Here is a 24,663-nt window from a genome sequence, read left to right on the forward strand (position 1 = left end):
ACATCTGGAGAGATCTGTCATTTCAATGATTCTACTAAATCTAACTGGATGAAGATTTAGTGGTATCATTGAAATGACCGATGTTTCCAGAATACTTCCTGTTTTCAGTCCTGCTGGTCAAAAGTCAAGTGAAATGGTGTCATTTATCTTGATATTCAGCCTGTATATTTCTTTTGTGATGAAATTTGCAATATATTTTGATTTATGACCAAGCTTAGAAATTGACAGAAAAAGATGCTAACGCCCCCACCCCCACTGCAAAGGGCAGGAAAGTATTTACTCATGTATGTTATGGTTTGTCTTTCTGTTCATTCCTGGATTAAGAACTTAGAGGAAAATAGTATTTTTTGCAAATAACCGAATTTCTTTGGAATTTAGTTTTAAACAATACAAAATTGACTCTGCCTCCCAAGTGTAAGGCTTAAAGCACAGTTAGTATATTCCAGCACACATATTGTTAAGAGTCACTTCAGACTAAGAATAGATTTTGCATAGTTGAGTCTTGATGTAAGAAAGCCTCCACTTCAAAGAATGTCAAAACAGTGAAGCGGTGGGGGGGGGCTGTCCTATTCATACTTTTAAATATCCTATGATGTTCCTCAGTTAATCAGCTGACAGGTCAGTTTCTGTTTTGAGTGTGTATTGCCTGACGTTAACTGACCCATGTGGGTTAATGTGATAATTACCAGGGGGGTGGGGGTGGGGTGGGGAGGGGAATGTTCCCTAGAATGCCTCCACCCTCAGAAAACACAAAAGTTATATAAAGGGCAGAGAAGGATTTTGACTTTATTTATTTATTTATTTATTTATTTATTTATTTATTTATTTATTTATTTTATTTGTGTGAGAGACAATGCAATCAAATCAATTAAGAACTGCTTTGGCCAAAAAGTACCTCAGTGACTGATGTTTTCTTTATTCAGTGCCATCTCCTCGTCCAGACAATTCTTTCCATGAAAATAATGTATCAACCAGAGTGTCTTCCCTACCATCAGAGAGTAGTTCTGGAACTAACCACTCAAAAAGACAACCAGCATTCGATCCATGGTGAGTATTCTGGTTTGTTTTTACTCTTTTTTCCAATTGTAGATTGGAGATTTCAAAGAAATCTGGAATACACTTTTTAGCTTGCTTTCTTTCTCAAGAGAGAGTGTTTGTTAAGGAGATGATGATTTGCCATTATTTGTAATGATTTATTTCAAGTTCAGCGTTTATATTAAATGTCATGTAAAAGAAAAATCTGCCGGGTCAATAAATGCCTCACATCTTCCATTGCATTCTTCTGATAGGAATGATGTCCTTCACGGTCTCTTTCGTTGCCGTTGAATCACATAGCGGACACTTTGCTTAGCACTTTGTGTGCACCATCTCGCTTGGTTCTTCCAGTTAGCCCTTGAGACAGGGGCGGCTCACAGTCTGTAAGTGAGGAAGCTGCAGCTTAGAAAAAGGAAAGCACTTGCCTGGTGCTGGACGGCCCATTGCAGGGAGAGGGGAGCCAGGATCTAGACCTAGATGAGGTCTGACTCCAAAGCTTGTACCTTTCACCTGGATGCCACCTGTCTTTCATTCAGGGTGAAAAGATAGAAATAGGGCAACACCTTTTATGCCACCACAAAAGCATAATGGTAGTCAAAGGTTAAAATGATGTGCCAGCTTTGCTTATCCTTTTATGTCCTTTGCGTCATATGTAGTAAAAAGGTAGGGAGAGAATTATTTTGTGTATTAAGTCTCATCAGCAGATGTGTTTGGGGAATAAGGACATTTTGTTTTATTTTATAAGCTTTTTTTTTTTTTTAAATGTTTATGTTTGAGAGAGAGCTGAGCTGGTGAGCAAGCAGGGGAGGGGCAGAGAGAGAGAGAGGGAGATAAAGAAGCCGAAGCTGACTCCACACAGTCAGCACAGCACCATATGCAGGACTCGAACTTACAGACCATGAGGTCATGACCTGAGCCAAAATCAAGAGTTGGATTTTTTTTTTTTCAACGTTTATTTATTTTTGGGACAGAGAGAGACAGAGCATGAACGGGGGAGGGGCAGAGAGAGAGGGAGACACAGAATCGGAAACAGGCTCCAGGCTCTGAGCCATCAGCCCAGAGCCCGACGCGGGGCTCGAACTCACGGACCGCGAGATCGTGACCTGGCTGAAGTCGGACGCTTAACTGACTGCGCCACCCAGGCGCCCCCCCCTTTCTTTTTTTTTTTTTTTTTCAACGTTTATTTATTTAAGAGTTGGATTCTTAACCAACTGAGCCACCCGGGCACCCCAAGGACCTTTAAAAAAAAAAAATAATAATAATAATGTAGACGATCCTGTCAGATTTCAACTCGGGTGTTTGTTGCTAGAAGCCATAGAAGGGTCTGAGGTCCTTCAGTACTCCTGACCCTAGGTGGTTGCGTAATTTTCACACTGCTGGCAGGGTTGTATTGAGGTCTTAGTGTTACTGTGCCTTATGGTGAAAACAATTTAATTATTTTTAAGATAATAATAAAAATGATGGTTTTAAAGCTGTAAATACTTTTATAAGCACAGTTTACGTCCATTGCCTTATTTATTAAATGAAAGTCTTTACATTAATGGCTAAGAGGTTGGACTCTTGTCTGTGTGACTTGAACCTCTGTCCCTCAGTCTCCTCATCTGTAAAATAGGGCTAAGAATACTACTTCCCTCAGAGGATTAATGTGATCATCAAATGAAGGAGAACATCAAAAGCACCTAAAGCGGTGCGTGGCACAACGTGACTTGTTACTGTTAGCTGCAGTAGTTTATATCCTTAATGTCCTCTGACTTCAGTATGACTTGTCAGGTGTCTCCCCTCCACTTCCTTTGCTGATAAACCTTGGTACGTTTTCTGTGTGACTGTAGACCAGCTCTTCTGTACTACAACTTCTTGTAGTTACCAGCTTTGATAAGCCATGAGTGTAGTGTCTCTCATTAGTGAGAATACGGAAGTAGAGAAGAAATGGTTTTTCCTCTTGGTTATTGCATGATGGAGTGGTGATGGTTTAAAAGAGCATCAATTAAAGATTAACATGGTTCTATCAACCTTAGGTAGGTCAGATCAAAACAAAACCAAACATGGGATAGGCAGTATGAACAACATACTGTTTCTGTCTTTTTTTTTTTTTTAAGTTTATTTATTTTTGACAGAGAGAGAGAGAGACACACACACAGAGCATGAGTCGGGGAGGGGCAGAGAGAGGGAGACACAGAATCCGAAGCAGGCTCCAGGCTCTGAGCGGTCAGCACAGAGCCTGATGCGGGGCTCATACTCACAGATCGCAAGATCATGACCTGAGCCAAAGTCAGACACTCAACCAACTGAGCCACCCAGGCGCCCCTGTTTCTGTCTTTTTGATAGTCCATTTGAGTAGAGCTTGGTTAGACCAGGGTATATGTAGAAACCTGGAAACAGATGTTGTTTTTTTTTTTTTAAAGAATTAGAGACATAATTGGGACGTTGAACTTTAGACTTTAGACACGTCTTCAACGAGTCACCCCTACTTTGATTCTGCTGTTATGACGCTTCAGAGAATTTCAGAATTAGCAGCTTGAATTGCAGTATTCTCTTATTTCCACTGCCCCTCATGTTAAGACTGCTATGTACTTGTCCTTCGGGAGACTTACCTTAACTTTTTTGTCTTTGAACAAGATATCTCATTGGTTCACCATACTTGTATATTTGAGAGAAACGCAGCTTGATAACTTACAAAAACGTGAACGAGCCTTGTTATGGTAACATAGTGACTCACTGTTCCTAAATTATCACTTGCCTAAGGGCAGTCTGTTTCTCCTTGATAGTGGTACTTCACATTTCTTTTGGGAAGAGAATATTTGTACAGCGGACATGCTTCGTGCAATGGAAGAATCGAGTTACTAGATCATATTTTAGAGTGATAGATATTGTTGGGGTGTCTGACTCTTGATTTCAGCTCGGGTCATGATCTTGTGGTTCGTGGGTTCGAGCCCCACGTCAGGCTCCAAGCTCACAATGCAGGGCCTGCCTGAGAGTCAGTCTCTCTCTCTCTCTCTCTCTCTCTCTCTCTCTCTCTCTCAATATGTCTATCTCTCTCTGTCCCTCCCCTGCTTGTGTGCCCATGCACATGCTCTCTCTCTCAAAATAAAGAAATTTTTAAAAAATAATCATGAAATAATAGATATCATAGTATACTATCCAGGGTAGTTATTTTGGCCATCTCAGCTATCCAGAATCCAGTTACAAACTGGGAGATAAGCCAGAATATCTCAGAACAAGAAAAACAGGGTTAATGCAGTCAGATTCATCCTTACTAATTAGAAAACACCTTTACTCTCCCTATAAGCCTGTTTACTCTTATGCACAGTTTTAGCAGTTGACCCTGGAGGTTGTCAGGCAAGAAATAATGCCAGATAACAAGACAGTGTGAAGAGGGAGAAAGATTCCAAATAGCCAGGGAGAGGTGAGGGGTATTTTTGCCTTTTCTCGGGCTCCCAGCGGCAGTATCATTTTTAGCCCTTCTGGTTTCACATGTAGAATAGATAATGCATATAGCATATATATATTTATAAAATAGGCTGCTCTTACTTTGCTTAAGAAAGACAAAGTGTATAAATACATTTGGAAAGACTGCTGTCAAAATTGGGTTTAAAAGTAATGTTTATACGGTAAACCAAATTAATTTGAAGTCCCAGTGATGAAGGTAAGCGAAGGATTGCTGTCACTTGCTTGCACAGTCCCAAGCTTTTTCTTCTGGTTAAGTTAGGAATATGTTGGCATCCATTATTGCTTGCTACCATAACTCAGAAAATTGTTCACTGATTATTTTCTTCTCAGACATCACCTTAGTCCCATGGCCAGGGGAGGGGAGGTAGCAGGGAATATCATGCTGCTCCCAGAGGGATTCTACTGACGCGCCAGGATTCTGACCCTCTATCCAACCTGCCAGTGTCCTACCTTGAGTCTGTGAGCAGCTTGAGGTCACACTCCTTGTTTTATTTTTCTCTCTGGCCCCAACACCTGACACCAGACCTACCACGTACACAGTGCTTCGTAAATGTTGGTTGACTTTGATTCAGTCAGCTTTCATTCCTTCCTTTTTTAGGAGAGTCTCTTGAATTTTCTCTTTCTTCTTCACCCCCTGTAAAACAACTGTTGTGTTAAATGATGTCAGAGCAGGGGGAGGTTGCTGCCCCCCACCAACTGTGTAATCAGCCCTGGATAACGGGCCAGGTGACTAGCTGGGTGGTCCTTCTCAAAGGTCCTGCCCCTGATATGGATGTGACCACCCACCTACCCTTCCCTTGTACTGCTCTTCTTGGACCTGTCTGTTGCCTGTACCAACAGAATCATATATCATAGGATCTGGAATTCACAAGTGAGATAAATTATGGGGACACACTCTTACTCATTTGTAGTAGTGCTGGTTGTAAATGATGAAGTCTCTGTCTTCATTCTTTTGTACAACACACAGCTTTTCAGGTGCCTGTGTTCCAGGCAGCTTTTCTCCGTGTCCACCCTTCTCTGAGTCTGTCTCCCAGGCTTTCTCCCTTGTTTCTCTAATTCTCTGCCATGTGTGTCTTTCCATGTAGCTTCTCCCTTTCTCTGTCCTTCCTCTCTGTCTCCCCCCAACACACTTGTGCTCTTTTTCTTTCTCTTGGACTTCCTTTTTGTGTCTTTTGTGATGCATGCACACTCATGCTTCACTCCTAGCTTTCATCTTCTAGTCCAAGAGTAATTTATTTCCTTTTCTGTTTTGGTCTCTGGAATCTTTCTCTGCATAAATCTTGGCCCCACCATCTCTGCTCAGCTTCAGTCTGAAGATGTTTTCCTCATCATTCCCCCTTCCCCTGGGCTCTAGTTTATCCAGTGTCTCTGGACAGACCCTGCAGAGGGTCTCTGATTCATCTTCCCTGCCTTTTGTGGTCACAAGGAACTGCCAACCCTGGGCTTTTTGTCCTGCTCCTTCTTTTCTTTCATTACCCTTACGAGCCCCTTTCACTTTCATCTTACTGGATAGAGACTCTTCTTCCCCTCCCAAATCTGCTCCTCCCGGGCCTAGTGTCTCAAGCCTTCTCTTGCTCTCATGCCAGCATTAACATTCTCACCGTAACGCCCATTCCTGTCCTGAGCTTGCAGTCATGATGAACATGTCCCCCTTAAAGATTTCCTGGATTGGCAGAAAGCACTTTTACTACCCGGCATACCTTTGAGGTTTTGTTAGACTTACATTCTGATTGGTAAAAAATTCTGCCTGTTAATCCGAATACTTGGCTGTGCTTCTAGGTTAGGTGCAGACCCCATTATGGAAGGATATAAGCTATATCATAAGCAAATAGTTCTTTGACTTCTGGAAGTTACAGGACAGTAAAAATACTTGTATTGCTGGTTGGTTTAGATGCTCTCTGAGGTTCCTTTCAATCCTGAGAGTTGTACTTTTGTGATTCCAGCAAACTACACTGTTTTACTGTGTTACTTAGAATCAAACTTTTCATTATTCCATCCTTACCCATTCCATCGTGTGAGGTTTTGAAGTTTTCTAGCTTTCAAATTGTAAATGTATTATTCTGAATTCCGGTGCTAGTTATTTTTATCGGTTGTGTTGTATTATGAAAGTTTTACTTCAGAACTTGGAACTCTCTCATTGATGTTTAAAATTGCGGGTCCTAATGAGTTTCAGGAACACTTGGGCGTACAGTACGGGTTTTTACTTCCTCGGTATTCCCATTAACTTTTAAGCTAAACAAGAAGAGATGATCGTTGCTCTTTCAGTCATGTTTTCCTGTTTTGTTTTGTTTTTTATCTGTTTCTCTTTTTAAATCTCTCCCCTTATTGTCTTAGATCTTGAGTTTTTGATTTTTCAAATAAATTTTCTGTGGTTTGTCCAACCTTTTTATTATATCTGTAGTACATGTTTGATGTTGAAACTAAAAAGAAGAGTAATAGATCACCAATAATCTTATTACCCAGAGATGATAGCTATTAAGATTTTATTTTATTCCTGCCTTAAAAAAAATGTGTGTATAGACACATATATGCCCCCCTTTTAAAATACAGTTGGGCTCACACTATGTAGGAAGTTTTGAATCTTGTGGTTTTCACCTAGTATTATAGTTTAAATATTTCTTTAGATGACTGAAAATTCTTTGAAGATGTGATTTATTTTTGATAGCTTCATGGTATTTTTTATCATGTGGCTCTGTAATAGTTTGTATAGATGTTTTCTGCCTTCACACAGATTTAATCAAGTAAAGGACGCTGCTTTGCTCATACTGTTTTAGAAGTTTTAGTAACTTCTTCACCGTTAGGTGTTCTAAAACCATAAATATGAATGCACTCTCACCTTTAATGCTTTACTCTTGATTTTAGGGAACAGCTAATAGAAGGAATTAAATCATTTTAGAAAATGGCTTTCCAGAGTCATATATTAACATTTTAAGTAGAGTCCATGGAATGTGTCTTTTTGAACAACACCAGTTGGGTTGCTTTTTAAAGACTGTAAATTAAATAATACAGGGCCTATTAACATACAAGTCACCAACTTATTAGGGCCAAGATGTCCCGTTTGCTGTCTATTCATACCTTCTATTTGAATTAAAATACCTGGTGGTGTCAGTGCTATGAAGCTTAATGTTGTCAGTATTTTCAGTTAGAAGCTTTTTTTTCCAAGAGTGCTTTGTATTAAAGCATTCATCTTGTCTATATTTTTTTCTTACCTGATCTATTTTTCAATTTAGTTTCAATAAATAAATACAACATTTTTATAAGGGAATTTTCCAGTTCAAGGCAATTTTTGCTTTTATTTACAATGCTTTTGTACCACCATTTTTTTTTTTTTTGCTTTGTTTTGTTTTTTATGTTTAATATCTTGGCAAGCCACTAATAATGAACTTGTTGAGTTGGTTTTTAAAAGGTAAATAGAGAAATGAAGATATTGAAAATGTTTCAGTTATTTCCCTTGGAGGGTTATGGAAAAGGCATCCTTTAAACTGTGTGCTTTTCAGACTCTCACATTCAGAGGTTTTCAACAGCATGAAAATGGTCCTGCAGCACAGTTACCAGATCATTTGTAATAATAGCTCAAAGTGAGCCTGTGCTAAAGGCTAATCATTAACCATGGTTGATTAGATTCAGTTCCTCCTGTGCTTTTTAGAGGCTCTTCACCTACGTGCTTGATTTTTCATGGCTGTTTGAATCTGGTTTCATGCATTTTTTAGTCTTCATTATATTTGTCATATAATGGCAGGAGAACGATTGAAAGATCAATATGTAAAAATGTCTTCCCATTTAGGAAAAGTCCTGAAAACATTAGTCATTCTGAACAACTCAAGGAAAAGGAAAAACAAGGTTTTTTCAGGTCAATGAAAAAGAAAAAGAAGAAATCTCAAACAGTAAGTAGATGGGTACTTTCTATATACAGTGACATACGAGTCTGCATTAGTCTGTGGGTACTTTACATTTTGTATGTGGCAATCAAAGTGAATTATTTTCTTATTGAGATTTGACATACATACATTGTATATGTGTCTTTCTAAATTCTATACAACTATTTTCCTCTCAAAGAGCCTTTTCCAGATTCCACAGAATCTCTAAGAATAGAAGAAATTTAATTTGGATTACAGAGAACACTTTAAACCTCTCTCAGTAAACACCTTATCCATGTAAAAAAAAAAAAAAAAACTATGAAGCTGCAGGATTTAGTTTTCTTTGGGGAGTAAAGATATGTGAAAACTTAGGAAATGGTTTTGGTTTATGCTTAAATCCTGGAAGTTTATAACTACCCATCATTCATTATTCTTCCCTGGCTGGTTTTCCAGTTCCCCTGTTGACAAATGCATTTCTGGGCTGCCTAATCACAGAGAGGAGAATAGTATTTGACATTTCAGGGCTTGCTTTAGTAGGAAGACATGTTTATCTTGTGACTGAACTGTGAAATGGAACGAGTCTTATCTCCTGGGAGCCCGCTGCCTGAACCAAGGTTTGGCTCCATGGAACCGTGCACATCACATCACTGAGCCACCCAAGCAAGGATTCTGCTGGTTAGTGACGTGAGGAAACATGGGGAAGCGAGGCCTCCAGGCCAGCGGGAGCTTTCTTCACCCACGTGAGGCCTGCTTCCCCCTTTGCTTGTTGAGTCAGCTATTTTAAATGATTTTGTTTCTATTTCTACATCTTACATGATTGACTTTCATTTATTTTAAAAGGGAAAAAGATTCTAGGATTATGACTCATTGGTAAGTAACGATGAGATAGATGATAGTAGGAAAAAGAATGGAACACCCAAAGTAAGGATCACAGATGTTTTAGAAGTATTAATAAAGATCTTTCTAGATTACCTTTCTAGATTATTCTTTCATTTGCTTATTTGTTAAATTGATATATTTCATTGTAAAATAAGTGAGCTCATTGTAGAAAAATTGAGAAAAAAATGCTTTCTAATCTTATCACCCTATTACAACTAGCATTAAGATTTTGGTATATTTCTCCTAGCTTTTACCCTATGCATGTTTGTGGAAAGAAGGTGGTTTTTAAGTTTGTTTTAAATAATAGTAATCCTTGTAGTATAGTTTTGTGTCCTGGCTTTTAATAGTAAATATATCTATCAATCACACATACACACAATATATATTTTACTACACAGATCTTGTTATCTTCATTTTAATCGCGGCATAATATTCCTGAAGTGTTTAAAAAAGAAAAAAAAACACTACCTGTGCCTTTAACTGAAATTCACTTAAATCAAAATGCCACTCAAATATTGCTACATTTATTATTTACACTGGATGAATAAAATAGGCCAGATTTATTTAAAGTAGAGGAGCTTAAAATATTTAAAGTGCTAATAAAGTAAAACTTTTATCATTGTCTGTAGAACATACTTATCCATCATGAACGTTGAACTTAGGCTACCTCTCCTCACCACTGTTATTTTTATTCTGAGGATTTTGTTTTTGTTCTTAACCTCAGGTCTGTAGCCACTGTGGGGTAATTAAATGGAAGAACGTAGCAGGAACCAAGGAATTGAAGGTGTTTTGTGTATAGATTTGGCTTTTGATGTCAGTCTGCATTAGACTAACATTAAACCTAAAGCCCCTGGCCTACTACGGCCTGAGTTGATATGTTGATTGACTCTGTTATTCAGGATCTGGTTCAAATTCTAGATTTTTAAATTTTAGATTTTCAAAAAGTATAGGTTAGTATAAATAAGAAAATTATTTTCTAACAGTCTCTCCACTTGAACTTACTTTTTTTAGGTTTTTATACATTTCATTTTTGGTATGTAATGTAACTGCAAAATATCTCTGTATAGGCCACTATGCTTTAAGCCTTCCAAGTCAAAAATTATTTGTGCCTCTGCATTTTTTAATTAAAAGAAAAAAAATTTTTAAGGACTTTGGTATCTAGAGTAAGATTTCCAAAGAGCCCTCTATATCCTGCCAGATCTCAGGCTCCTAAGCCTGGCATTATGTTAACTCTGTCTCCTTCAAGTGAGTATTGAAACAGAATTAAAGGTAGTTTGTTTTGTTTTGTTTTTGTTTTGTTTTGTTTTGTTTTTCACTTTCTATGACTCAGCAAAAGGAAACCAGCTTTGAAAGATTTAAAGCTTTGTGGCATTTGCATAAGATTAAAAAAAATAAAAAAGAAATGTAATGCCCAGTGCACATAGAGAAACAGGACATTTTAAAACCTCAGTGGGTCCTAAATCTAGTTTAACACCTTTATTTCACTGGTAGAAGACTACCCAGGCCAGTTGTGACCTGCCCAAAGCCACATAATCAGTTGGGAGAACTAGAGGTGGGGTCTTCTAAATAACAGGCCCAGACTCAGTCCATGCCACAGGCCCATCTCTGATGGAGAGCCTCTGGCCACTGATTCCTGGGAATTCTCTTGTGGTCTCCTTAGCGATGTGAGTTAAATTCTTCCCTGGGATCCCATCATGGGAACAGAATCCTTCATGGGCTGTCTTCCTTGAATGGCTTCATACAAGGTGGTATGAATGCCTTCATATATATTCTCAATCTCTGACAATTGAGCTATCCAAAACAGGGAAGAGTGGTGCCAAAAAATAATTCTGTATTGTAAAGGTGCCTGCTTTGACTCAAGCAAATCTGGAAGCCGCCTTGGGAAATCTGGCCTCAGTTCCACATCCAGAGTTGCATAAGCCCTCAGAGCATATGGTGACTTTGCCAACTTGGTAATTGTAGCCTAGTTAGTTAGTATCTCACTTGGTAATCATGCGTCAATTTAAAGATTGAACTTTGTTTTTTCACTTTGAAAACCTGTATTCTGAATTGTGCCACATAGTTTCCATGGGGTAAATATTTCTTTAACAGCATGGAACCAGGCTTCTTCCTCGATGGTAGAATCCTGTAACAGTGGTAATTCCTCTTCCAAGTGATGTTTTCTGGTTCAACAATAGACCATGTTCAAAAGGGTTTGCAGTATCTTCTCTTTTTTTCCCCCCTATAGGCAGATTACATGGTCAATTATTTAGTTGCTGAAGTCCTCTCTAGCAATTAGGAAAAGACTGAAGTTCATCAGTAGCTCTTTAAACATAGTTCTTTATAATAATAGTATTTCTGATAATAAATAAATCCTTAAATGTTTTGTTAAGCTCAATGTGAATAGATTTGTGTAAGTTTCTAGGCATTCCTACTATAGGTAAGAATCATGACCACATGTTCTTTATATACATTGAAGTTTTTGTAGGTCTTAAATTTACATTGTTGGCATCTTCATGTCCAAGTGAGAAATGACACAGAACTTCTTCTAGGTGCACACAACAGCACAGAGATTCCTTAAGTGACTATCAATATTTAACAGTATCAGGGCTTCCAAGGGCTAGGAGTTTCAGTAAGAACACCTTTTTTTCTTTTCTTTTTTTCTCTTTCTTTGCTTTTTCTTTTTTCTTTTCTTTTCTTTTTTCTTTTCTCTTTTTTTTTCTTTTTTTTTTTTGCAATTAGTTTATTTGTATCTTATATTGCAGACAGATTCCACCAACGGGGAGAATCCAAGCATCAAGAAATCCCTCTTTCCTCTTTTTAATTCAAAGAATCATTTAAAGCATAGTTCTTCTTTGAAAAAGCTTCCTGTAGTCACTCCACCCATGGTACCCATTTTTATGTATGGTAGCCCTGAAAACTGCTCCAGTAAACTTGTTTTACTGATGACAACAGCATGTCTTATTTTCATGGGGTCATATTCTCTTTGTGCTAGTTAAGTACCTGAGCCAGTTCCATAAATTCACTGAAATATCAATTCTTCGCCATTCTGGATTTTCTGAATCAGTTAAGGAAGTTGAAGCATAAAAAGCTATTAAACAAACTAGTGGAAGAACTAGTTTGGGTTGTCTGGTTACCCACTTGTCGGCAGATGGCATTCATAAAATCCCTTATTTCCTGTAAAGAATTTGATTAACATTTACAATTAACAGTGTCTTTTCATTTGACTCACAAAGTTTGTTAACACTTGGTTGGCAGTTTGTTCTTTGAAACCAAGTTGAGTTGACCAAATTGAGTGAGCTAGCAGGCTCCATGAAAACACCTTCTCTTGGTTGGTGATTTGCTTTTTCCTTGCCTGGCTCTAGCTTTTGCTGGTCACTTAGTGTAAAGCCAGGGCTTTTGCTTGGCATTTGGCATTATTCTGTGTTCACCAAAATCGGTGAATGGACCAATTGCATTCATCTGGAATTTGTGGCACAAATTTCCAGCATTTTTATAGTGTATAACGCTAGACCCAGATTTACTGGGCAGTGTCTTGGGAATATGATTCAAACCGTACTTTTCCCACTTTGGTATCCTTGAAAGCCTGCTAGCCTTCTTTGAGCACCGCCAAATACAGTGTTTGGATCATTTTCCCAGCAGGAGCAAATTTTTGTTTTATTGAACTGGTTCATAACCTAACTGCAATATGGAATGAGGATACGACAGCAGTTCCTGGTACAGCCCAATTTAACTGCTCTCTCTTACAGCGACTAAAACTAACAGCATGGGAATGCTTTAAGGGTTGAGGTTTTAACAAAGCTGCATGACATCTGCCAATTTTTCCTAATGCAGGGAAAATTATTAAGAGGGCAGCAGAATTTAACTGGCATCACTTGCATTGTGAACGTCGGGAGAGTTTTGGTTTCTTTTTTTTTATTGGGGGCGGCGGGGTCGAGTTTCGGTTTCATTTGATTTGCTTTTGTTCTCCTCTTGGGTGTGGTTGCATATCTTAATTAGGCTTATTGGGGTTCTTACTGAATCTTTGTCCATATTCTGCTCTAGGTACCCAATCCTGATGGCCCTGATCTTCTGACACTACAGAAAGCCATTCACTCTGCTAGCACCCCGGGCAGCAGACCAAAGGAGTGGCGTCCTGACAAGATCTCTGATTTACAGACCCAAGTGAGCGGTGCCTGCCTCACTCCTAGATTCTTAGACTCTGCAGTGGCTGTCTCTCTTGAGTGGAGGGCAGGGTTGAGGAATTTAGCCTCTGTGTTACAACAAGGCTGAGAGTCTCCTCAGAATATACCCTCTCTAATAGCCAGATGCATTTCGGGAGTCCAAATGAATCTTGTTTCAGTGACCCATGTTCTCATGGGAAAAAAAGTGAGATTCCATTAGCCTTCAGCTAGCCCAGGCTGGGCGTGGTGGGTGGATGTTGGAGGGGATTAAGAGGGATAATTAAGGTGTGGTCCCAGCCCATAAATACTACATATCCTAGAAGAGAGAGAGAGGATCTATAAATCATCATCATTCATGGTAAAAAGTGAGACATGCCATCAAATGCAGGGGAGGTGAGAGTGGGAAGATGAAGGTTTCATTAAATGTGGTAGCATATAAATTAGGCCTTGAAAGACAGACATGATAACCTTTCTTGAAAGAATAAACTTATGAAATCAATACTATTTTTGATAGAAATTGAGCAGTTGCATTAGGAACTGCATATTAGACAGTATTGTGCAATCACATTTACCTGCCATAGGGGGAATAAGCAGAAAATGCAATCAGTAAATTTTTTAGGTAACTGAGGTTTATCTCCTTTGAACAACTGTTTTGATTAGGAGTGTTTTAATATTGCATCTTTTCAGTATCCCATAATGAGCACAGTAACATAATGTAACTAGTTTTTTGATCATATTAATATTTTTATAAACCCAGTATTCCTCTGTACTATAATTTCTGATAGCCTCTATGAGCTTTTGAGGCTCTAGGACTTCTTGTACCTATAGATGGCCACAGATTTCTGTGATTCAGAGGAAGAGGGTCTATTTCCATAGGTTTTTTGTTTACTTTCTTTAACTGTTACTTAGAGCCACTGACACAAGTTCCCAGATTTCACTTGCATTTGCCCAACCTTTTATATTTTCTGCTTCTAACATAGTATAGGCTGGGAGGAGGGAAGGGGACAGAGAAGGTGTAGGGAACCAGATATCCATGTTATTGGACATGTATCTGAATTAAGAGCACAGGGCTCTGAGTGAGGGCCTGACATCCTCTTCCCAGTTTTATAAAAAAGAACGTGGGGCTTTAGAACCTTCTTTGTGTAGCCATTTGTTTCGCTCTTTTCAGGTTACCTTATATATCCAGCTAGACCCAAATTATTGTAATTGCTCGATAGTTACATGTGGTCAGGGCCATAAAAATCACCAGGAGTCGCATTGTGTTATCATACCAATTTCAATAACAAAAAACACACAGTGTGTACCGTACTGTGCCACCTTCCCTGGGGACCACAGAGCTTTCTCAGGCAGACTTTGGAATGGCCACGGAGGATGCTTCCTCAAGAGCAGTTTCTACCTGAGTCCATTCTCAAGCAATTTCCCTTTGATTTCAGTGCTCTGTTCCTTGAGATCATCGACATTTTATTAAAACTTTGCTGAGCCCTTAAACGCATGGCCCTTGAAGGTTGGCAGCCAGAGGTGCCCCAAGGCTAGGGCTACATCCTGATTGCAGGGTCCCTGGACCTTGAATTTCAGGATGCTTTCACATGCCTCTTCTGATGGTGAGCCTCATCACACAGCACATAGAGGAGGAGAAGGAGTGAGCCACCTTTCGCCAGTGGGGAAGCCCACAGTTCAGCAGTTGCCTGAGAATAGTTGGCCAGTGTGGGGCAGATGGCTGCCAGGACCCTCCCTTCTGCCTTGAAGCACAATCCCCGTCCGCAGTACAGCACCAGTGGGGTCTGGGCTCCAGCCACGCAGCAGACAAGCAGGGCAGCTCTTAAGCCCATGTTAGGAATCCAGAACCTCCTGTGAGGGAACTGTGTTTTAGCGTCTGTAGGGCTTTTGCTCCTTTTTCTCTGCTTTGCTCACTTTTCAGTGTTCAAATCTTACCCTACCCCCCAAAAAGTAAAAGTGTGGAAAGGGAACGTTTAGATTTTTGCAATGTCAAGGGAAAGGGAAAATCGGGGAGATAAGAACAGAAGGGGGATATGCAATTTGTAGCTGAGTACGCTGCTACCTAATTGAAACATTACATTTCTTCAGTTCTCTGTTGCCGCTAGATATGGTTGAATGGCTGAGTCCCGGCTTGTGAAAAATAAGTGGCAGCTTTATGCGGAGCTGTTGGGGAGTCTTCTCAAAAAGGGAGAGGCATGTTCCTTCTGCTGCTCCCTGCTGGCTGAAGCAGGAGATCCTTTCCCTGTGAAGATGGGATGCAGCCAGATAGAAGGTGCCTAAGCCTTTGATCCGCCACCACACCAGCTCTAGATTTCTTAGCTAGTTGTCATTAAAGATAAATAATTTTGATCTTATCTGAAAATGAACAGAAAGACAGATAAGGCTGGATTTAGCCCCTCCTTCCCCATGCCCTCTGTGCTGGCTACAAGCAGTCATCTCAGATCTGTGCTCACTTCTCGCAGCTCTCCAGTGTACTCTAAATGAACTCCTATGTGCGCTCTCCTCTTTTCTTCCAGAGCCAGCCGTTAAAATCACTGCGCAAGCTGTTACATCTCTCTTCAGCCTCAAATCACCCGGCTTCCTCAGACCCCCGCTTCCAGCCCTTAACAACTCAACAAGCCAAAAATTCCTTCTCAGAAATTCGGATCCACCCCCTGAGCCAGGCCTCTGGCGGGAGCAGTAACATCCGGCAGGAGCCCACACCCAAGGGCCGGCCAGCCCTCCAGCTGCCAGGTCAGATGGACCCTGGTTGGCACGTGTCCTCTGTGAGCCGGAGTGCCACAGAGGGGCCCTCCTACTCTGAACAGCTGGGTGCCAAGAGTGGGCCAAACGGGCACCCTTATAACAGAACAAATCGGTCTCGAATGCCAAATCTGAATGATTTAAAAGAGACAGCCTTGTAGTGTGCGCTGGGGTAGGGGATGGGGGGTAGGTAAGCCAGTGGAGAGGGGACGGGAGGGTGTGGGTGGGTGGGGAATGGGCTGGGCTGGGCTGGGCTGGGGTGGTCAGCCAGTATTTTCAGCTTTATGAAGGTGAGTGCAATATTGTATGTGTGGAGCCCTCTGGCTCCTCACGGCCACAAATGCTAGTCAGGGATCTCAGAGGCACAGGAGTTCCTTAGGGACCACCAGTCCCCTCGGATCTCGTGTGAGAATGGATAGAATGTGCCACTGAGGAAGAAGACATTCTTGCCAGTTTCTCCCCTGTACATTCCAGCTTTAGTGCAATCCCTGTTGAACTTGGGAAAGCCAGGGCATGTTCTGGTACTGCAAGGGATAGAAGAATTCATGTTGACCGATGCCCTTACCACAGATTTTTTTTGCCTAAACTAAACGTGGGGTTTATTGTAATCCAAGCATATCCCTTTGAAGGGTTAGCAGATGAACTAACTGTATGTCTTAAATTGTTTTCTAAACTCCCATATTTGATAGGATTTGTAACATTTATTTATAATTAATATTGTACTGTTCTAATCATACCTTTTATGTTAAATGTAAAGTTATTTTGAGCTGTTTGGAACATTGTGAAGCAGTGGGACAGCTACAGTAGTTTCTATAAAAACTAAACAGTAACATTTATATATTGCATCAGGAGTATTTTATTCTATATATAAATATATATATATGGTAAATATCTGTCTGTTTTCTAAATATAATCATTTAAAGAAAGTATCGTTATGACACTATCTGCCATATTTTTATACATTTGTGATATGAAGTGAGTATTATACTTCTAATCAAGGGAGTTGAATTGTGGCTCTGTGTGACCAACAGTGGGAACCGTGCTCAACTTTTAGGCCCCAGCAGTAGCCTCTAGACATGGTCCTTGGTAGCAGATGAGATGCAGCATCTCCTTCCGAACCCACAGGCAAGAAAGCCAGCTAGGCCAGTGAGAGCTCAGCACGCCTCGTCTCCGTCCTCACGGTTGGCTCCTGTTCGCATCCAGGGACGATCCCTGTACCTGAGGGGAGAACAGATCCAGGGTGACTCATGGGTCTTCGTAGAGAGAATATGCTCTTCTCCTTCGCGTTAGTGTAGAGTGTAGACCAAAGATTTGCCAGCGAACATTCCTAGTTGCAAGTTCGTAAGAGGCACCTGTCTGCAGGTCCTGCAGACCAGCTCTATGCTCCTGAATCCTGTGCACTGTACCGGAGACTTTTGGCTGCTGGGGTGTGAGATACATGTGCGGCATTTCTATTTCTAAGTGTTTTGTTGTTGTTGTTGTTGCTGTTGCTGTTGCTGTTGCTCTTTCCAGTATATTTCAAAGGCTCCGGAAGCAATTCCAGATATAGAGAAAATTGCTGTATTCACTCTTTCTTCCTGGGACTGTCCATTTATAACAAGGTTAGCATGTACATCAGTATATACACACACACGGTCAGAACAGGACTTCTTTTCCTCATTTGATCTCCTTCAACTCCCAAGTTACTCCCAAGCGTCATCAAGGCCTTTCGCCAGCAAGGGTTATAGCCCAGTGTCTCTGGGCCATCCTTGACAGAAATCACCTCAACACCATCCATCAAGAGAATTAGATTTTTGGAAGTAGTCTCTTAGCAATAATATTTCTAAAGCTCCCCCATCCCACACCCCTCAAAGGGGTAACTTCTCAATATTTATTACTTGTCCCAGGATTCTGAGAGCATAAGCCCCTGAATCAAGTCAGGATAATTGAAATGTGCTGAGTTACTGTTCCCCCTCCCCCGAGATTTTGAGAATCAGCTCTGATGATTATGAAGATTATAATGAAAAGGTCTTGGTTTCTTTGAAGCTTAAATTGTGTGCATATTACATTTTTATATAACTACTATAATGATGTGTATTGATTATATATAGAGGTCATTTTAAGGTGCTTTTTATTTGGTTTTAATAAGTATAATAGGCACTAAAATGAAACTCAACTGGGTACTATCATTAAAACAAGTTGATTCCAACCAATAGTCTGCATGCTCTTCAGTTCTTTTTATATCTTGTTTCTTTCACCAGTTCTGTACTGTTGAAGTAGCTCTGAATTCTGGCTTTTCCCAGGCAGCTGCTCAGTTATATAAGTGATGCGAACCTTAGCAGTTTTCGCCTGGACACTAATGACTCTGAAAGGGTGTGTAACTCTTCTTTTTCATACTAAATTTGTACCTTGTATCCCCCCTTGCAGACCAGAAACTACATTTTTTCCTCCGGAAAGACTTCTCACTGTGCTGTGCGCTTAGGAACTGCGCAGTCACATTGCCATGCTGTGGCATTTGAGGCTCGTTGTCACCTAGGGGCTGGTTTCCCATGTTTTCATCCTTGCTAACACTGGGATCTCAGATGTTTGCAGAACATTTATATTCATGATGGTTCTTCAAAGAAGGGCTAGAATAATTGCCTTCTACCTAGAGCAAAGTAAACCTAACTGATGAAGAGTCAATACATACTTTTCGTACATTCCCAGATTTGAGCCAGAAAATATCTACAGTGTTTTCAACTAGTATTTTTGAGGTAGCTCTTTTATCCTCTTCTCAGCTTTTGTCCATTCTGACTTTTCATCGACCTCAGTAAGCTGTAATAAGTGAACTACAATTCACACTTCTGGCATGTATAATTCTCTTCCTGCTCGCTGTGGGGGATGGTCAAGTTTTCTCTCAAATCTAATGGGCCCTCTCTTAGCTTTTAACTGTTGTTTTCCTCCGGTTGATGAATCATTGACCTCACAAAAATTGCCATCCACAATGAGAAGGACTTGATTTAAAGTCACGAAAGTCTACATTTTCTTTAGGAAGGGAAAGTTACGATGTCCACGTTCTATTCTCTGCCCTTACTTCCTAAAGGATAGACTATGGCTGAATGAAGGCTTATGAATCACTTTGTGTTAGAGAAGTGTTGCTGATCACCTTTTGAAAAGAAACTCTGCTTCGCTCTTTTTCTACTTTTGCTCTGTCGCCATCCTCGTTTTTCTTCTCTGAAGCCCTGGATGAACTTTACTGAACCTTGCTTGGTCTCAGTCTGAGGGCTAGCCTCTTCAGAGCCCAAGATCAAAAGTGCTCCGTGCTAAGGAGCTCCAGTGAGTCGTCTCTGTAGCAGTGGTTCTCAGTCAGGGCCAATTCTGCCTCCCTGGGACGTTTGGCAATGTCAGGAGACATGGTTGGTTGTTATAACTGGGAGCGGTAGGGTGCCCCTGGCATCTAGTGGGTGGAGGCCAGGGATGCTGCTGAACATCCTGTGTACACAGGACCCCCCACAAACAAAGCATGATGAGCCCCAAATGTCAGTAGTGGGGAGGTTGAGAAACCCTGCTCTACTGTACTTCAGGCCCACTCGTCTGCAGAGCTTGGCTCTGTCCTGGCTCTCTCCAGGCTACGGGAGAAACTGCGGGTATGAATTCTTCAGTATCCTAGTCTCTGAAAGAATCTTCTACCACTCTTTTTGAATCCCTGGAATCCTGTTTGTTTTCATTGTCTTGGGCCTGCTAAACGGTGCATTCTTTGGGAGGAGACCAGAGTGGCTTTATAGGTGTTTGAGAACTTAAATTCTAGGTCACCATCTTTAGAAAATCTTTCACAGAGCCATGAGGCTTATATTTAGAAGCAAGCAGCAGCCTGGCAGATTGGCATGACTTTTACCAACTGCTCAAAGGCATCCATGGCTTTTAGCTGTGTCTCCCAAAAGAAAATGTCATTGTTTTTTATTCAAGTCATTTAATAGCTCTTTACAAATATTGGCGTATGACAGACCGATTAGAAGCAAAAAACTCTTTACTGGTGGTTGTGATGTGGCTGTTACAGGAGTGTTTGTGCTGTACGCTTTGGTTAAATCTGTTTTAAAACCTGCTTTAAGATTTGCCATATGCAGTTGTGCTTTAATTCTAAGCTCAGAGCTGTGCTGGTTAGTTTCTAGTCGTGTCATGTATTATAAAGTATGTTGTGGTTGTAGAGTTAGCCAGTTTAGCATGTTCCTAATCTGAAAATTAGTGGACTTCGCTAGCAAATGCTATCCCATTTTCCCTTCCCAGCACCCCTTATCTTAGTTAACGTCATAGTATCCTCACTTCTTAAACTAGTTTTTAGAGTAAATAAGGAAAAAAAGCCATTTATTTTTCTTCTAGCTATGTATTGAGAATGACTCAATAAGTGTACAACTTTTTTTAACGGCCAGAGGGTTACTTTTCAAGTGTGTAGAAGGCTCTGTCCATTTCTGTTCACCAAGGTCCTGGTGGTGACCCAACTTTCAGCAAGGGCAATCAATCGCTCATTGCGACTTATTCCCAGAGTTCAGCTGGGACTCAGAAATCTGCATATTCTCTCCTGGTCACAACATTTTTTCTGGAGAGCACTGCTTTTATATCTAGAAGTTCGTTAACTCCTACATTATAGTGGGATATTGAGCTCCATGTGAGCACTGAGATCCACAGACTCATACTGTTGTGAGCTGGGGATGTGGTATGTGATACACTGAACCGAGTCAGAGCATATTGAAATATTTCCTTGCCTCCTTCAGTTCATCACTATTAAAGTGTGTAGGCAGAGAAAACTGATTTACACTTAAAAAATAATAAATAAATAAATAAATAAATAAATAAATAAATAAATAAATGGTTTCTTTAAAAGGGCCTGCAGAAAAGTGTCCTGTTGCTAATCTCCAGGGCCAGAATCTCACAAGAACGTTCTCAGAGACTTAAAGAACCATCTTACAAAACAAAAACTTGTAAGTGGTTCTGATTTCTTCATTTTGTATCTTAACCAGCTGAGATATATAGAATATCTTGAGGTGTGACCCATCAGTTGGGTAAAAAATTCCGTCTTCGAAACCATAAGTAAATGCAAGAAAATGAGGCCGTGACAGGGCGAGTCCCTTGTCTGTCTGTCTGTATACACACAATGTGGTAGAAGTAAGGTGGCGAGGAAACTCTGGGCCTGCTGCCCTATTCTATTCTATTCTATTCTATTCTATTCTATTCTATTCTATTCTATTCTATTCTTTTTTAACTGAATGTACTATAAAAGATCATAGACTTGTGCCAAGTCAGTTACTACGTAAATATTCATTTCTCTTAGTGCTTTGTTGATTCATCAGCGTTAGGCCTGGTCCTGACTCCACCTTTCTCTACTCCAGGCACTGGCCCACCTTTCTGTGTATTTCCTATAGGATATTAAAGATGATCATGACCTACATTGTATCTTCATTCAATAACTGTTCACTCCCAGATTTGAGGGAGTTTGTCTTTTGTTTTGCCAGAAAAAATTTGTAGTAGTCTGCACGTTGGATTTCCAGGGCCAGAGAACTGCGGCAGTGAAACTGGTTTCACTTCTAAGGCCCTCCATTACCCATAAGGTTACGCTCTCTGAACCCCATTTGATCCTCGGGTCGTATTTTGACCCTCCTTTGGAATCTTAAAAAAAAAAAAAAAAAATCAGTTTCCATGTTGTATGCAGATTAGAAGTTGCCTTGTTTGCTACTCTTCCAGCACAGAGTATCAGGGAGAAAGAGGCCTTATCTGTTCCTCCAGCCCTTCCGTTTTGACAGACTGCTAAGAATTCCTCAGGACTTCCTTTGGTTTGGGATGTTACTTTCCCAAAAGCCTGATCTGATTCGTTTCAGGCATAGACAAGTTTGTCCTAGTGCCCTGCTTCAGGGCTAATCGGACGAAACCCAGGAATAGAAAAGGTAGATGCCTTGACTTTTGTCCCTGTTGGGGGATTAAAGTGTTTATCGCCAGAGTCGTCAAAAGCTCTAGTTATAAAGCATTCAGAGTTTCAAGAAAAAAAAAAATGAAGCTTTTTCTCTTGGAGAACTTTTAAGTTCTCCACTGTGGCTTAGATTTTCCAAAATGGAAAGCAAAGCTCGTATGAACTCCATTTTCACTAGAGGTACACAAGTGAGTATAGTCCTCTCAGTCTCTTTCCCTCTCCTTGTTTCCTCCTTGGTCACTGATTGAGTCAGGCTGGAGGGGTAAGCTATGATCGCAAGAAGTGGATTCTCACTGTAAACTTGGATTGATTAACAGAAACAATAAAACCAAACAAAATAGTTGCCCCTAATTCCTATCTCCAAGAATTGCTTTGTGCCATTTCGAATTCAGGTAGTTATTCTGTATATACTTAGAAGACTGTTCTGAGCTTCTTCAATCTCTAGGAAGTTCAAAGGGGGTATCTGGGAAGACACAGGGCAGGGTGACTTCGAGAACCCTACTCATGCATGAAATAAAAAATAGGGATAAGCCAGAATGATGTAACATCCAAATTTGTGGTAGATGAAGAATCAGTGGAAATTCTTAATTGCACAGACTTTATAATCCATAATACAGAGTGTAATTCCATACTTTTTACCGTGGCAAGGGTGTGACGTGGTGTTAACCTTTTTAATTTTTGAATCCAAACTGAATTTAAAGTGTTGAATATTTAAATTCCTCACAAGCTAATTATGAACCATTTGTAAAGTGTTTATATAACTCTTTGTATCATGTGTTGGTACATCTTATCAAGTTTTTTCTGGCATGTATTCCATTCTAAACTTCTGTAAAATTTCTATTGTTGCTGTAAATATTATACAAATATCTATTCCGTGGTAACCTTAATTATCAGCATGAAATGGTCAATTTTTACTGAGCACAATGTATTTTTGAATGGATCTTCCCAAATGTCTTTAATAAAATGCAGATTTTGCACTGACTGATGTGATTGCCAGGCCGTCCCCATCTTGAGCACTGTGGTCCCTCGCTTTTGAACAGCAAGCAGCTCCTTGTTAGTTCCTTCTTTGTAAAGAACTCATTTGATTTCAAATGGGGGATAATGGGCCTTTGAAGTTGGAAGCAGTTTAAGGGACAGAAAGTAATGTTAAAGCAGGGCAAATCCTGTTATTTAATGATGATATTCTCTTTTTTTCCGATTTATAAAGCTCTTTTCTCCTCCTGGCATTTTGAAAACTGGTTTCTTTCACACTTCGGTGTTGTGTCGTCTCCTTTGCACATTGCTAGACGCTCGCTTGGTGGTTTGGGAGGATGGGAAGATGTGTGCCTCCTGCTCAGTGTGATGGAGAAAGCAAAGATGAAGGAGCTTGGCAAACTTTTTGCCAGATAGTAAACATTTGGGGCTCTGACTACTCAGAGCCATAGGTCTCTGACTACTCAACTCTGCCTCCACGCGGCTCTGCCGTCGTGGTGCAAGAGCAGCACAGGCAGTAGACAGAGGAATGAATCTGGTGTGTTCGAGTGAAACTTTATTTACAAAAACAGGTGGCGGGGGGCAGATATACTGACCATTTTAGGCCCTCACTTTTGTCTTTGGGCATTTGCTCAGTGGGTCCTATTGTTAATGGGGGAAAGAACTTCACTTGTGTGAGAACATGTATAAATATTCTCCAGTGTTCTTTATCTTTTTAAACAGAGGGTAGGAGCTAAAACCCAGTGATTGGCATTCTTAAAAGCACTGTGTCACCAACTTCTTTACTCCCAAATTTCTCCTTACTGTCCCAGAAAATTGTGGCCTGTGATTTCAACTATAATTTTTATAAAGACTGAGTCAAAGCACGCAGGCCTTATAATTTTTCTGTTTGCAGCACTTACTGTGTCGGGGCACAATGCCAAGGGTTTCACTTTTATTATTACGTTCACTTCTCACAGCAGTGCAGTGAAGCGAGTAGTATCCTCAGTTTGTAGACGAGGAGACTGAGGCTGGACTTTACGTTACCTTGCCCCAGGTCCCCTGGCTAGGATTTGAAGCCTAGTGTGCTCGCTGTGAAACCCACGCCCGTAAACAACTAGTAAGCCGTGCAGTTCCGGTATCTCCGTGTGTAGAAAACTGACGTGGGGCTCGTGACATGGAGCAACGCATGTTTCCTCTCATCTCCCGGCGGGTGGTAATTGATTTGACTCGAGAATTCGAGCATTTCATTGAAACAAGTCACTGGAGGTCCAGGGCCTGGTGAAGTGGCTAAGAGCACAGGCTCTGGAGTCCGATTGCCCAAGTAGAATCCTAGCTCCATCACCTAGATCTTGGGTGGCCTTAGGCAAGTTACTTCACTTTTCTGTGCCTCAGTTTCCTTATCTTTAAATGGAAATAATAACAGTACCTACTTCATAGAATTGTGAGGATTTAACAAGATGATAACCTGCAAGGCACTTAATCAGTTCTAGGTAAATATTAGCTAGCTATTTTTTGTGCCTCGGTTGGCAGCCCTATGAAGTTGAGAAGCAATGTCCCTGAACCTTGACTGCCAGTTCTAGAGAGCTCATTAAGCACTTTACATGTATTTATCCTATTTGATATTTACATCAGCCTTGTAAAATTGTCAGGGTTAAGAAGCACCCAGCTTGGAGCTGTTCTTGGGGTCACGGGA

At 40.5% G+C, this 24,663-nt stretch overlaps 1 protein-coding gene across 4 annotated transcripts in view; it reads left to right on the forward strand.

The window, feature by feature from the left end:
* The window catches only part of CDKL5 (cyclin dependent kinase like 5), a 196,711-nt gene extending 173,471 nt beyond the window's left edge, over positions 1–23,240 (forward strand). For 2 of the 4 annotated variants that reach the window (XM_027054640.2, XM_053202126.1), the window contains exons 15-19: positions 924–1,047; positions 8,267–8,366; positions 11,963–12,085; positions 13,242–13,361; positions 15,874–23,240. In XM_027054640.2, the coding sequence (XP_026910441.1) occupies positions 924–1,047; positions 8,267–8,366; positions 11,963–12,085; positions 13,242–13,361; positions 15,874–16,260 (854 nt within the window). In that variant the 3' untranslated portion in view covers positions 16,261–23,240. Of the gene's footprint in view, positions 1–923; positions 1,048–8,266; positions 8,367–9,942; positions 10,003–11,962; positions 12,086–13,241; positions 13,362–15,873 lie in introns of all 4 variants that reach the window. The other 2 variants (XM_027054643.2, XM_027054644.2) reach the window with 2 other exon arrangements.
* The last annotated feature ends 1,423 nt before the right edge of the window (positions 23,241–24,663 follow it).

Source organism: Acinonyx jubatus, chromosome X, assembly GCF_027475565.1.
Source record: "Acinonyx jubatus isolate Ajub_Pintada_27869175 chromosome X, VMU_Ajub_asm_v1.0, whole genome shotgun sequence".
Lineage (NCBI taxonomy): Eukaryota > Metazoa > Chordata > Mammalia > Carnivora > Felidae > Acinonyx > Acinonyx jubatus.